Genomic DNA, 16,399 nt, shown 5'->3' on the forward strand with positions numbered 1-16,399 from the left:
CCTTATGACCCAGCAATAGCATTGCTGGGGATTTACCCAAGAGATAGAGAAATGCTGATGCATAGGAGCACATGTACCCCAATGTTCATAGCAGCACTGTCAACAATAGCCAAATCATGGAAAGAGCCTAAATATCCATCACCTGATGAGTGGATCAAGAAGATGTGGTTCATATATACAATGGAGTATTACATGGCAATGAGAAAGAATGAAATCTGGTTATTTGTAGGAAAGTGGATGGACCTTGAGGGTGTCATGCTAAGTGAAATAAGTCAGGTGGAAAAGGACAGATACCATATGTTTGCTCTCATAGGTCTAATAGGAGAACAGGAGAAACCTAATGCAGGACCAGGGGGAGAGGAAGAGGGAAAGAGAGTTGGGGAGAGAGAGGGATGCAAAACTTGGGAGACTGTTGAATACTGAAAACGAACTGAGGGTTGAAGGGGAAGGGGGAGGGGGGGAAAGAGGTGTTTGTGATGGAGGAGGGCACTTGTGGGGAAGAGCACTGGGTGTTGTATGGAAACCAATTTGACAATAAACTATTTTAAAAAAATTAGAAAGAAAATGGCTGGGAAAAAAGTTTAATGCAGAATGTTTTGTAAATAAAATGTTGAATAAATGAATAAAAAAATAAAGGCATAGATATTAAAAAGCTTTGCTCATTTGAAAAAGTCTTCAGTGGCCCAGTGAAACTGGAGAAGTATGAAGGGGATGCAGAGGAAAAGTTTCAAGAAATAAAAACTACAGATTTGTAATTAAATGAGATGACACCGGCCTTGATGTCTGAATTAGAGAGAAGGAATAGAAAGCAAACAAAAGGAACAATATAATGCTATGGAAAAAGGAAAAAAGGGCTCGAAAGAACAAGGGAGACTTTAGAAATTTCTAGAAGGAGTTGGGGCACCTGGGAGGCTCAGTCAGTTGAGTATCCAACTGTTGATTTTGGCTCAGATCATAATCGCAGGGTTGTGGGATCATGCCCCTCATTGCACTGTGCATTCAGCTTGGAATCCAATTAAGATTCTTCCTCTCTCTCTCTCTCTCTCTCTCTGCCCCTCATCCCCCCACCATCGAATTTAAAAAATTAAAAAAAAATTAAATACTTTTTAATTTTTTTTTTTTTCTTGAAAGACAGAGACAGCGCAAGCAGGGGAGGGTGAGAGAGAGAGAGAGACAGAATCTGTCGCAGGCTCCGGGCTCTGAGCTAGCTGTCAGCACAGAGCCCGATGCGGGACTCGAACCATGAACCATGAGATCACGACCTGAGCCTAAGCCAGATGCTTAACTGACTGAGCCACCCAGGCACTCCAAGAAATTCCTAGAAGTAGCAACGGCTTTGGTCATTTGTTCTCAAAGAGGGTTAGAAAGAGCACAGACTGACTAGCTTGATTTTTCTTCCCTAGCTGTGGATCTCCTGAAGCAGGAGGTGATATTCAATGTCGTCCGCCTGGCTGCTACGATCATCATCTGCATTGGGTTTCTGCTGATGCTCTTGCCTGAGGAGTGGGATGAGATCACCCTCAGATTCATCAATAGCCTGAAGGAAAAGAAGAGTGAGGAGCATGTGGACGACATCACTGATTCCAGTGTACACCTGCGGAGAAGCAGAGCCAACGGGACAGTGTCTATACCACTGGCTTAACGAGGGACACATTTTGAATGCACGTGTATGTATATTCTGTGAATATAATAAACTTTTCTCACTACCTGTACACTCAAATGCCAGTATTAACTCTGAATTTGGATAAGTCATATGTGAAATAATGCCAATGATAAAAGTTTACATTTATATGCTTATCAAGGACTAGTGTAAATACTCATAATAAACATTTTTTATTAAAGCATATTCATCTTTGTTCTATTTCTTCTGTTCTGGAGGGAATTTTCCCCTCCCCTCAATTTGCAAAATTTCCTGAAAACGTGATATTCCACTAAATTATGAGTTTATCAGGAACTTACCCTCTTCAGGAACTAAGACATTTTCATTCAATCAGAGAAAATTACATGAGAGGAAAACACATGAATAGGATACACACTTTATATATTTTTAAGTCCAATGAGAGCCTCAAATTTTAAGACTGGAAAATAAGTAAATGACTATCAAAAGAGCATCTTCTATATGTAAGTCCTACACTCGGAAAAATGAAGACATGAAAAGACCCAAAGTGTACTTCCAATGTGCTTAGAGAATAAGAGCGGTTACAAATACAGTAAAACCTTGGATTGTGACTAACTTGTTCTCCAAGTGTTCTGCAGATGAGCAATCATTTCTAATAAATTTTAACTTGATAAACACACGATGTCATGCAATATGAGTAGTATGTGACACTGAATGTCACATGATCACAACAGAGCCAGTGGTTCTTGAAATTCACTTTGATATACAAGCGCTTTGGATTACAAGCATGTTTCTGGAATAAATTATGCTGGCAAGCCAAGATTCTTCTAATATGACAGAGACATTTAAAAATTGCACAGGGATTACAGAGAGGACATCCCTACAGCACTTGACATGATTACTTTTTTCCCTGAAATATCCTCCTTACCTGAATCCCATATGGTTTCCTCATTGTCTTTTTGCCTCACTAGCTGCTTCTCTGGGCTCCTCTTCCAAGGCTGGTCTCCTTGCTGTCAGCATTCATCTTTGGCCTTCTTAGCATCTCATTCCATACTCTTGTCCTCAGGGATCTCATCTACTCCTATGGCTTCAAATGTCATCCATGCAATGATGCCTTAAAAATCTTTATCTCCAGCCCAGATTTGTCCCTCAAACTTCAGACCCAACTTTCTAAATGCCTCTGCGAGCTCACTTGGATGGATGCCTCATTGTTGACTTCAAATTCAAGAACAAAGTTGAATGTATTATCTCTCTTCTCCAAATCTATTCCTTCTTCTCCCTTATTCCCTTTCAAGGTTAATGGGATCATCATTAGCTAGCTGCCCAAGCAAGGATGAACCTTAACTTCTGTTTTCCTCACCCTCCACCTCTAAACTAGAAGACCTGCTGATTCTCTTTCTTATTATTTGTTGGATCCATACACTTCCCTACTATGCTATCTATTCTAGCCCCTTATCATCTTTCTCTCTAATGAATGAAAGACTCTCTCTCTCTGCACTGATCTCTCTAAATCCCAGCCTTGCTTCTTACTAATTCCTTTTATGCCTGGCAGAGTGGCTTTTAATATATAAATGTGATCATCCTACTCTTCTGTATAAAACACTTCAGTTGTGGAGCGCCTGGGTAGCTCAGTCAGTTAAGCGTCCACTCTTGATTTTGGCTCAGGTTCATGATCATGATTCATGAGATCAAGCCCCACTTTGGGCTCTGCATGGACAGCTTGGAGCCTACTTCTGATTCTCTCTCTCTAGCCCTCCCCACCAATGCAGATGTGCTCCCCTTCTCTCTTTCTCTCAAAATCAATAAATGTAAACACACACACACACACACACACACACACACACACACACACACCCCAGTGGCATCTTATTGTTCTCAGAATAAGCTCCAAGTACCTTTGTGTGTCATTCAGAGTTCATCCAGAGTTTGTCGCTGATTGGCCCCTGTCTACCTCTAGAGAAGCACCACCCAGTGGAACTTCCATGATGATAAAAATATTCTATATCTGCACTCTGCAATACAGTAGCCACAAGTGGCTATTGAGCTCTTTAAATATGGCTTGAGCAATTGAGGGGCTGCATTTCTAATTTTATTTACTGTTAATTGATTTGAAATGAAATTTAAATAGCCACCTGTGGCTCTTGGCTACCATATTGGGCAGCACAGCTCTAGAGCCTCACTCCACCATTCCAACCAACTGTGGCCCCTTGAATCTGTGCTTTAGTGACGCTATAACTTCCTGTAATTCTTCAACCAAGACATGCTCTCTTTCTTGTACTCTTTGCCTCTCTCATCACCTGACTAACCATTGCCTAGACATCATGAAATGATGCATTCCTATTTTCCTAGAAAATCTTTTCTTATCCCTGAACAACTGGCTGAACAACATGGCTTCCTAAGAATCCTCTGCTTACCCCCATTATAGTGCTGGTCACCCTCTTTGGTAATTACCAGTCTACTGGCCTGAGTTCCCAGTAGACCAGGAGCTCCTGGAGAGCAGGGACTATGTACCAGTCATCATTGTGTTCCTAGCACATGTCTGGCACCTGCAAACATTCAATAAGTAAATAAATGGGTTGCTTCACCCCTCCCTCAAATGGTATTAGATCAGTCTTACTTAAGGCTTTTTTCCAGATGAGGTTGGTTAACTTAAGGAACATTAGGGGTTAAATGAGCCACCGCCTTTGTTATGTTGCCACAAAATACCAAGTTGCTGAATTGCTCAAAGTATTTCTTCCCAAAGAGACTGGCTAAGGCATATAGCAGTTTGAGATAATCTGCACTTTCTGGGACATTTAGTATAAGAAGCCACGCCTTTCTGGCATCTGTTTTACTATTCCTTTTTTATTCAAATGTCCCCCCAAAATATAGGTGAGATAATCACAGGGCAAGAAGGGGGGACTCAGGATATCACACCCACTGGGCAGCATGGTAAATGAAAACCTTATATTTGTTTTTCCATTTCTCTGACATTTTTTGAAAAGGCAATGTCAGCCTTCTGGCATAGACAGATGACATGATATTAGCTAAAACAATAATGATGATTCACTTTAAGCTCCATGTAGAATGGCACAAAATAAATGAAATAATACATTATTAATACATATGAATTAATTCATTATCTAAGTAGAGTTGGTTTTGACTACTTGGGTGCCATATTGGTACAAATATTGCTCTTTCCTTGTTTTTAAATTACTGTTAAATAGCAGTAATCACTGACTAACCCACTCCAGCATCTTGCCATTACTTAGCATGACATTTAAAATTACATTTTGACATGTTTAAGAAATGAGTTGTTTTGCACTTTTTGATGATTCACTTTGAAAAATGGAGTCAGCCACCCTGGAAAGCACTAATTCAACCTATGACTGATCACCATAATTAGCTTAGTCTATATTAAGAAAACAGTTCCATTATGGTCTTCATTCATTTATTCATTCAAAAATTATTAAGTTCTACCTCTGGCTCTGAAGTAGGGTATTATGTTAGGTCATCACTAACCAGCCTCTGCCTACCTCTAAAGCAGCACCGTCTGATAGAACTTTCTGTGACCATAGCAATGCACTCTGCACTATGGGGAGGGGAATACAAAATGTACAGGAAGTGGCCTTTGCATCTGGGGCCTTTAATCTTTATAAGTAAGTTGTCAACATGGCGATTAAAATGACTCAGAAATTTATTTGAATCACTTTGGGAATATGAGATATTCTTTTCAATTCTGGTAAAATTATCATAAAGAATGATAATAATACCTTTCTTTCCTACTTTTATTGTGCAAATCAGATGGGTTAATGCATTTTAGTCACTGAGAAAATGTGGGTGCACTTCCTATATGTTTAAGATGGAGCAGGTTCAGTTGGCCTGAAGGATACTTACAAAATCCCTGCCCTCATAGGTGAAGTACCTGGTTGAGGTTACTGCTATCTGATCTCTTTATCCAAACATGGTTCCTTCCCCAAATCCAAAAGGCAATGGCTTGAATGGGCAGCACAGTCCACGGATTACAAGTACCCATGTTACACCCCCAACTCTCCACTTCTTAGACGTGCTACTTGAGTTAATAACCAACCTCTCTCTGCCCCTTGACTTCACCATTAGTAAGATGAAGTGTTAACACCTGTCATTTGAGGTTGTCGAGCGTATTAAATAAATCACATGTCGAAGAGCCTAACACACGGCCAGTCCCTCAGTAGTAACTACTATTAGAGTTTCCTCTGTTTACCTCCTTCTGGGACCTTATCCAGAGCACTTTTCCACAGCACGATGCCCAGCAAAGTCACAGAGGCACACAGAGTATGTGGGAACTTTACCTCAAATAAGCCAGAGAGACAAAAGCAGCCTGGCAAGAGGAACACTCAGAGGAAGCAAAAAGAAAGGCCGCTTCCGCTCGCTCAGGTCCCCTCAACCCCGTGCGTCCCAGCATTCTTGCCCAGCCAGTGGAACTAATTGCCTGACAAAATGACAGACTGGTGACTTGGGCCCTGAAATTAAAATCACTTCAACCACCGCCTGATCGCTTCACAAACAAATTATAGGCAAATCAATTTTGCTCATCCAGGTTTTGCACGCCTGTTAGCTTTGTGCAGGCACTTTGTCAAGATCCACCAGAGGACAAATGATTTAGAGAAGGAAAACGCCAGCGATCAAAGAGTGGACAGTGTAATGGGGCTAAGCATCAGACGTTCCTGATATTTAAGTACAAATCCTCTTTCTTACTTATTCGTAAGCCCCTGTCAGAAGGACAAAGAACACCTACTGCAGGTGATGTCGGTTTATCTGGCAGGCTAGAACAAGACGTCTCTATTAATTTTAACTCTTTTTATTTATTTGTCTGCCCCTCCCCCACCCTCAACATCTGTAGCAACTGAGAGTGAAGTAAGAACAGAAGAATACATGGCAATGAAAAAGAATGAAATCTTGCAACAATGTGGATGGAACTAGAGTGCATTATGCTAAGTGAAATAAGTCAGAGAAAAACAGACACATGATTTCATTCATATGTGGAATTTGAGAAACTCAGCAGATGACCATAGGGGAAGGGAGGGAAAAATAAGATAAAAACAGAGAGGGAGGCAAACCATAAGAGACTCTAAATACAGAGAACAAACTGAGGATTGCTGGAGGGGAAGTGGAGGGGGGATGGGCTAAATGGGTGATGGGCATTAAGGAGGGCACTGCTGAGATGAGCACTGGGTGTTATATATGAAGTGATGTATCACTAAATTCTACCCCTTGAAACCAAGACTACACTGTAGGTTAACTGACTTGACTAAAAATGAAAAGAAAAAAAAAGTACAGGATGTGAAGGAGTTGGGGTGTTAGTGCCCAAAGCTCAGAGGCAGGAAGAGCCAAAGACCCACACTTTAAAGTTCTGATTGGTCAGTCTGCCACCTCCCCCCCCCCCCCCCCCCCCCCCCCCCCCCCCCCCCCCCCCCCCCCCCCCCCCCGCCCACGTAAGCCACAAAAGCAAAGACTACTTTGTCTTTGTTTGCTGGAGACAGAAACATCAGATCCTTGGGGAGTTTGAGGAATCTTAAGAGCAAGAATTTTAACCAGGGATTAGAAGCCCTACTCAGGGACGGACTTCAGGCTTTGTTCTAAAAACTCCTGACAGAGTTTTCCAAATAGTGCAACCTTAGCTGCTTTATTCTGGAGGAATACTGTTCAATCTGTTAACCACTAGCCACGTGTGGCTGTTGACATATGGCTGTTCCAGATTGAGATGGGCTATGTCAAATGCACCGGAATTTGAAGACTGAGTGTGGGAAGAAAGAATGTAGACTATTTCATTAGTAGCTTTTACTCATTACATATTGAAATGAGAGTATTTTTGGAAATGCTGGGTTAAATAAAATGTATGATAACATTTATTTCACCTGTTTCTTTTTATTTTTTTAATATAGCTATCGGACATTCAAAAGTTATATTAGAAGCTTATAATTACTTCCCTTAAATATGATTTCCTTTTTATAATGTAATTAGGGGTTCCATTTACTTAGGTACCTGAAAGTGATGTGCTGAAATTCAGCCTTTGTCAAGACCCCACTCTACCTCTGTCAGCGTCCCTGGCTTAATCCCACTCTTAAAAGTTTCAAGAAGGCAGACACAAGTAGTCTCTGTCTCCTGTATCTTACTGGTTATGTGATATATCTGGGCACATTTGGCCAAAATTTCTCTCCTGTTATATTTTTCTTTGCATTAATTCATCTTTATGTTATAATATTTCCAGTTTTCATCTTCTTTCATAAAGCTTTCTGTAAAATCCAACTTGGACTTGTAATTTTAAAACTTTATATTTTTATTTTTAATAATTCTATTTCTGTCAGCTAACACCAGTCCAATTCCCTCCTTTTCCATAAAGGTTTCTCTTTCCTGCAATCACCCCTATACTGGTTCCCAGACCAGTGCTGAGGGGAGACTGCAATGTTTTCTGTTTCGTGCTGATCACTTATCTTTGGTTGATAGGTTTCTTCTCTTGGAAATATTGTCATCATCAATTAATTCTGCCTGGACCCTGGAGCTCTTCCTATTACCTCATCGCAATATTGGTATTACCTTTTATCACTGGATTCTGTTTTCCATGAGCCTCTCTGGCATATCTGTATCTCCTCTTCATTCTTATTTTTTCTCTTTACATCTACAACAATACAAGTGTCCATGTTCATAATATTGTTCTTGTGGTTCTATATGTTCTAAAGTGTCTTCTGAATCATCAAGAAAAACTGCTGTTCAATATGGTTTGGGAGTTGGTATATTTCAATATAGTATGACTCTTAGAAAACTGGAAGCCTGGCTCTTCTAAATAAGAACAATATATCCAAAAAAATTTATTTAATGGAAACAATCCATTCCTGAGCCATAAAAGTGACCACTCACATGGTAAGTATAAGATATCAAAATTCAATCATCTACTTATATTGTTGAATAGTCCTATCATTTCTGATATTTGCTACAAATAAGCAAAGGCTTATGGAACTAAGTAGTATACAAAAGCATTTGGGAGCTTTTGAAAACAGAGACCTTGTCCTGCTCTCTTTCCTTGCTCATCAATAACTCACAAGAGGAATTCAATGGGAAGAAGGAAGAAGGAATCTCAGCCTGCCAAGATAAAGATTTATTCACTTATTGAATAAGTACTTACTGATATATTTTGAGGACTTAGAATCCCATGACCCATTGTGTGGTCAAGACCCAGTATTACTGCAAGGGGGTGGGGAGAAAGGGAGAGAGATGAAGGTCACTGGCTTAAAAAAAATTAGTCAATAGCCTTATGAATAATCTGTTTTTCCTAAAATGTATTACTGAGAAGTGGTCCCAGGCTGACATGGAGAAAAGAGGTGTCCTGGATTTCTTTGCAGACCTGGCTTTGTACTAGAGCCAGGAGACAGTGAAACAGTGCAGAACACAGTCAAAATTGTTTCAGATAGGATACTGTTGTTTAGCTACTTCAGGAAGAGTTCTGGCTGGAAGCATGAAAAGATGAAGAAGGGAAAAATAGTTCATTTGGATAATGGCCAAGAGGGCTGGGATCTTTATCATAATTCAGATCAATGTCCAGAATCTCTGAGCTGTCAGCACAGAGCCCAATGTGGGGATCAAACCCATGATCTTTGAGATCATGACCGGAGCCAAAGTTGGACACTTCACTGACTGGGCCACCTAGGTGCCCCAATTTGACTTTTCTTTGAAGTTTTCACATATAAGTGATACCATTTAGTATTTGTCTTTCTCTATCTGCCCCATCTTCCACCATGCACAAAAATCAATTCAAAGTGTATTTAATACTTGAATGTAAGACCTGAACCTACAAAAGTCCCAAAAGAAAGCCTAGCAGTTAAGCTCCTTGACAGTTGTCTTGACAATAATCTTTTTAATGTGACACCAACACATGGGACTATATCAAACAAAAGGGCTTCAGCACAGCAAAGGAAACCACAAATAAAATGGAAAAAACAGTTTAGGGAATAGGAGAAAACACTTGCAAACAAATATCTAATAATAAGTTAATATTAAAAGTATATAAAGAACTCATATAACTCAATAGCAAAAAAGCCAAATAATCCAATTTTTTAAAATGAGCAAGTGACCCAAATAGACATTTTTCCAAAGAAGACATGCAATGACCAACAGGCATATAAAAAGGTGTTCAACGTCACTAATCACCAGGAAAATGCAAATCAAAACTGCAATGAAATAACTTCTCACATCTGTTAGGATGGCTATTACCAAAAACAGAAAAGATAACAAATTCTGGCAAGGGTGTGGAGGGGGAAAAAAAAAAACACCTGTACACCATTGGTGGGAATGAAAACTGGTGCAGCCACTATGGAAAATAGCATGGAGATTTCTTTGGCTATTAAAAATAGAACTACTATACGACCCAGCAAACCCACTTCCGGGTATATATTCAAAGGAAATGAAACCATTATCTCAAAGATATATCTGAACTCCTGTATTCATTACAGCATTATTCACAGTAGCCCAAGTAGAAAAATGATCTGTCAGTAAACGGATAAATGGATCAAGAAAATGTAGTATATATACTGCAGTACAATGCAATAATATTCCATTGTATGAGGTATGGGTGCATTTGTGTATATCTATACCCTTTATGTACATATACAGCCTTAAAATGAGGAAATCCTGTCATTTGCAACAATGATGAACCTGGACAGGGTTATGCTAAGTGATACAAAAATCCTTTTAAATATGAAGTGCTCCAACTGGAACTCAATACTCATTTTGTAGTTTAAACAGTGCGGTGATAGTATTCTTTCTCTTGCCAACACGACTCTATCTCCACCACTCTTTCACTTCATGTGTATTATTTACCCTCCTAAATTATTACCATCCTGCATTATTTACCCTCTCCAAGTCTCAATTTCCACATCTGTACAATATAATATTGACCCTCAAGGAATTGCCATGAACATTAGCACATAATTCTTAGCAGGTAGAAAGTGTTCAATAAAAGTAAGCTATTATTATTAATTATTAAACATTTAGGGCAAAGAAAGGATGATTATTTCCCCTCTCTAACACTTTCCTGAGTCTCCAAATAAACTCTCTTTGAAGATGAAAAATAAAATGTTAGTAATGGTAATGAGAGAATCTTGTCAAGTTACAAGGCAAAGCCTTTGATGAGTATGTTAGTTAGCTAATGATGCATAAGAAATTACTCCAAAGTTAGCATCTTAAAACAACAGACATTTATCAGAGTTTTTGGGATCAGAAATCTAGATGGACCTTAGAGGATCTGCTACAAGCTCACTCATATGGCTGTTGGAAGAACTCAGTCCTTGCTGGTTGTTGGACAGAGACATTGGGCGCTTGTCACATTCATGAGTGTCTCTCCTAGGGCAGCTCACAATGAGGCAGTTGGCTTGTCTCAGAGCAAGCGAACAAGATGGAAGCCACAGTCTTTTTGTAACCTAATCTCAGAAAGAATATCCCACCACTTCCACTGTTTTCTGTTTGTTAGAAATCAATCAGCAAGTCTAGCCCACACCCAAGGCAAGGGCTGGCGGGACTACACAGAGGTATGAATTGCACTGACAAGGACCACCAAAGGCCATCTGAGAGGCCACCTACCACAGGGAGGTTACATGCCATCGTGTCATTAGGAGCTGGGGGTAAAAGCGTTCACAGACACAGACATCATCATCACTGATTAGTACTATAAAATGTCAGAGTGGGAAAGGATTCTTAGCCCTCCTCTAAGTCAGTTCCCTCACTTTATACTTGAGAAAACCAAAATCCAGAGGAGTGAAGTGACTTGCCCCAAGACTGCATCTCAGCTTCTGGTAGATCCATGGTCTAAAACCAGGCTGAGTTCTGGTCACTGCTGTTTTCACTAGAGTTAACTTTCCATCTCTTCCTAGATGAAGGCGTTAACTTCCACAAAAGTAGTAGCATTTGTTCTCTCTTCCCAAATTATTATATCCCATTTGCCACTGAATTTCAAGTCCAGTGCCTATAAAACATGGCAATTGATAAGCAGATGGCTTTGGTTAGTTCCCCATTGTTCTTTTATTATTCTGTTGTTACTTGGATGAGAAAGTAGAACAAGATTCTGCTATTACAGATAGAAAGTGTTATGCCCAGCAGCATAAATAAAGCACCATTACCTTAAAACAGCAAAGTGTAAACTTAATCTGGAACCCTGAGCATCATTTTATAAGAACCCATTTTCACAGTATTAATTAATGAAAGTCTTGCAGTTTGTGAGAGGAATATTTCTCTGCAGTGTAAATGTCTTGATTCATGAAAACAGTCCAATTTAATTTCACCATCAACTATCTTTTAATCCAGGTACATGGTTAACTGAGGGGTTAATTGATCAAATAATAACTGACTGGCCAAAAAGTCACTCTTAGGTTTGGCTGATGGAAAATAAACTGTCCCATTCTTTCCTCTATGTGTTAAGTGCAGCACAAATTATTCATGATACTGCTGGAAGGTGTAGTGAGTTAATAAATCATAAGAATAGCTAAATGCTGGTTGCTCATATCCATGAAATCTGACTTGCTGCAGTTGATGGTGGGGCCAGAGAGAATCAAGAGGCCTTAATATCAGAAGCAGTACGATTAAATTGGAATCTTCCAGATCTATGGTTTTTACGCTGACACATGACATTTCATTTTTTACTGTAACTTTGCCAGTATGCTTTCTATTGTAAAGGGAGACATGCCTAAACCAAAAACAAAACTTACGTGTTTTTGTCTTACTGTCAGCCAGTCAAGCACACACACACAGCCAGTCCAATGGCTTCTCATCCAGTGAAAAATTCCAAACCATGTCAACTCCTTAGGTGACATTTCTAGCCTGTTTGGTGTGTCTTCAAGTGCTCTCTCCTTGGTACTGAATCTTTCTGTGAGTTATGTGAGTTGTTAAGTATCCTGCATCTTCTCTGGTGCCCCTTAATGGGTAGAGTGGGGAGGGCTCAATTCATGTCCTCAAATGTAGAGGGGAGAGTGTGAAGCCCTCACATAAAGTGTCTAAAAGACAACTAGCAATTTTCAGCTATGATGACTAAGCCATTGCACAACTTCTGCAACGTATTTTACTAAGAATATCTATGTCCCTTCTTGCATTGTGTTATATTCTAAGGGCTCACCTGTCTCCATGGCCTTTGAAAGTGACAGACTCCCTTTGGGGATAAACAGAAGGGCTAAAAATCTCTGAGATTTAAGACTGCTGAGTCACACTTTGATAAACCTCATTCAGCATGAGAGGGTCTATATTCAGGGAATGAGGCAGAGCCTGGGGGAAAGGTATAGAAGCAACTTCTCTCCCAATCTAGTTTTCTCAACATTCCCTCCCCTGCCACTGCCTTTACAAAGAGGAAAATAAAGAAAATAAGAGTACAGTCCTCTCGAAGGGTAACACCCTCTCGAAGGGTAACACAAAATCAAAACTGACCTCCTCACGGAGAATAAAATTAATCTTCAAATAACCAGAGCACTGCCTTCTCCTTCCCAGTTTTAAGGGGAATGGGCAAAAGGAACAAGAGGAAGATTATACTCACTATAGAAACTAATCCGTGCATATCTGAGGGTAATGTATAAATTCCAGATGAAAAGAGTATTGTATGAGAGAAAGAGGTGGATCCTGGGGAATGAGGAGAGCTTTCTCCAACAAAGAAACCTTTGAAGTGGTCTTTAAAGATAAATGAAGAATATCTGTTTAGAGACTCTAGACATAAAGAACATGACTTACTAAGGATGGATTGTAATTTTCCTTAAACTACACTTAGGGCATTCCTAGTCAATATGGTAAATTAAACTGATGAGAAAATCTCTCTATTCTTCAAATGCCACATTACGATAAGATTGAAAGCAAGAAAGATAACCCATCCCACGTCAGTATATGTGCTGCCAAAGCAAGCACGACCATCCCACATCAGAACTAAAGTATGAACTAGGGGCACCTGGGTAACTCAGTCAGTTAAGCTTCTGACTTCCACTCAGGTCATGATTTCAGTGTTTATGGATTTGAGCCCTGAGTAGAACTCTGTGCTGACAGCTCAGAGCCTGGAGCCTGCTTCAGATTCTCTCTCTCTTTCTCTCTCTCTCTCTCTCTCTCTGCCCTTCCCTGCTTGTTCTCTCTCTCTCTCTCTCTCTCTCTCTCTCAGAAATAAATAAACATTAAAAAAAGAAAAAGAAATAAAGTGTGACCTAGAAGTTAGAGATGTGAGAATAAGCCTGATCCAAACAGCTCACTGAGTTACCCATAATCCCAGCCCATAATGTCTTAGGCTGGGATTCTAGCATTCTGAAAAAGGGATCCCAGCCTCAGGCTCTACATATGCTTGGCTCTAGACCTGAGCTACCTGATGAAAGCTGAGGGTCCCAGCATGTGTGCCCCATTCAGGTATGTCAAATAGAAATATTCTGTCCAGGGGCACCTGGGTGGCTCAGTTGGTTGGGTGGCCAACTTTGGTTCAGGTCATGATCTCGTGGTCTGTGAGTTTGAGCCCTGAATTGGACTCTGTGCTGAGAGCCTGGAGACTGGAGCCGCTTCGGATTCTGTGTCTCCCTCTCTTTACTCTTTCCCTGCTCATATTTTGTCTCTTTCTCTCTCTCTCTCTCAAAAATACATAAACATTTAAAAAAATATATTCTGTCCAGAGGTGCCTTGGTGGCTCAGTGTTTGTCTCTTGATTTCAGCTAAGGTCATGATCTCATGGTTTATGAGTTTGTGACCCACATTGGGCTCCATGCTGATGGTGTGGAGCCTGCTTGAGATTCATTCTCTCTCTCTTCTCTCACTCACTCTCTTTCTCTGCCCCCCCCTGCTTGTGCTCTCTCTCAAAATAATAAAATAAACCTAAAAAAAGAAAGAAATATTGTGTCCAATGCCTGAAAGATAATGGAAGGCATCTTCCCATCTGCTTGGGACCATGTAAATGGGAAAAGAATCACTGTAAATATTAGAAGCCCTACAAGAGTGAAGAATCTGAATTCATTCTATCTGCAAGGTGCAGACATTCAAGGACAGTAAATTAGCATGAAACAGTCTAAAGCTGGTGACAACTCATTGGGTCCCTGGTAGTACTTCACTATAGAGACAATGCAGCAAAAGGATACTTTCCCAACCCAACTCATACTGACCTCCATAAACAAAAACCACCGCTGAAGTTAAGTCCATACTCAAAACTATACACCATAGGAAAAAAGGGTATCAATGCAACAAATGGGGGAATTTGCAAGCAAGAGTACCAACAAGATCATTGTTTTTAAAAGACTCCTAAATACACATTTTCAAAACATTTAAAGGGATAAATCAAGAAATAGAAGAGAACCATAAGGCAGGAAGAGAACCGTTTCTTCTCACTTGACATGTCTCCAGAGGCAAGGAAAATAAAGCAAAAATGAACTATTGGGACCTCACCAAGATAAAATGTTTCTGCACAGCGAAGGAAACAATCGGCAAAACTAAAAAGCAACTGACAAAATGGGAAAAGATTTTTGCAAATGACATATCAGATAAAGGGTTAGTTTCCAAAATCTATAAAGAACTAACCAAATTCAACACCCAAAAAACAAATAATCAGTGAAGAAATGGGCAAAAGACATGAATATACAATATTTCAAAGAAGACATCCAGATGGCTAATAGACACATGAAAAGATGCTCAACATCACTCATCATCAGGGACTGACAAATCAAAACCACAATGAGATATCACCTCACTCCTGTCAGAATGGCTAAAATTAACAACACAGGAAACAACAGATGTTGGCAAGGAAACAAAGAAAGAGGAACATTTTTGCACTGCTGGTGGGAATGCAAACTGATGCAGCCAATCTGGAAAACAGTATGGAGGTTCCTCAAAAAATTAAAACTAGACCTATCCTGTAACCCAGCAATTGCACTACTAGGTATTCATCCAAAGGTTATAAAAATGCTGATTCCAAGGGGCCCATGCATCCCAATGTTTATTGCAACACTAGCTACAATAACCAAAGTACGGAAAAAGCCCAAATATCCATGACTTATGAATGGATAAAAAAGATGTGATACACACACACACACACACACACACACACACACATATACATGAAAATTAGCAATCAAAAAGTGAAATCTTGCCATTTGCAATAACATGGATGTATTATGATAAGCAAAGTAAGTCAGTCAGAAAAAGACCAATATAATATGATTCACTCTATGTGGAATATAAAAAGCAAAACATATTAACATGGAAAGGGAAGCAAAAATACAATGAAAACAGGGAGGGGGACAAACCATAGAAACTCTTAAATGCAGAGAACAAACTGAGGATGGCTGGTGGCGTGCTGGGTGGGGAGATGGATTAAATGGGTCTTGGGCATTAAGGGGGACATTTGTTGGGATGAGCACTGGGTGTTATATGTGAGTGCTGAATCACTAAATTCTATTCCTGATATCATTATTACAATATCTGTTAACTAACTTGTAATTAAATAAAAAAATTTAGAAAGAAGAAAAAAATTAAATGGAACCATAAGGCAGGAAGAGAACAGTTTGAAAAAGTACACTTTGAAATCAGCAGCAAGTTAAAGAGTAGAGTTTAACCAGAGAAACAGAAGCAGTAGGAGATCGTATATTAAGAGATTTATTACAAGGAAGTGGTGTTTGCAAATGTGGGAGGGGCTGACTAAGCAAGTTCAAAATCCATAGGAAAGGCAGTAAGTATGGGATGATCAGGAGCAGCCCAGAACCCAAAGGCATGGGATAAAGCCATTGCTACAAATAGATTTTTCCTCCCTCTGACTTCCTCCTCCTTTGTCCTCCCCTC

General features: G+C 39.8%; 1 protein-coding gene and 1 long non-coding RNA gene across 2 annotated transcripts in view; one reads left to right on the forward strand and one right to left on the reverse strand.

Annotated features, from left to right (window-relative positions):
- The window catches only part of SLC35F4 (solute carrier family 35 member F4), a 233,642-nt gene extending 231,820 nt beyond the window's left edge, over nt 1-1,822 (forward strand). Inside the window, exon 8 of the mRNA XM_029952665.1 lies at nt 1,404-1,822. Coding sequence (XP_029808525.1) covers nt 1,404-1,642 — 239 coding nt within the window. The 3' untranslated portion in view covers nt 1,643-1,822. The remainder of the gene's footprint in view (nt 1-1,403) is intronic.
- The window catches only part of LOC115302723, a 78,402-nt gene that overhangs the window by 18,640 nt on the left and 43,363 nt on the right, over nt 1-16,399 (reverse strand). The gene's annotated exons all lie outside the window — the stretch shown is intronic.

This window comes from Suricata suricatta, chromosome 9, assembly GCF_006229205.1.
Source record: "Suricata suricatta isolate VVHF042 chromosome 9, meerkat_22Aug2017_6uvM2_HiC, whole genome shotgun sequence".
NCBI lineage: Eukaryota > Metazoa > Chordata > Mammalia > Carnivora > Herpestidae > Suricata > Suricata suricatta.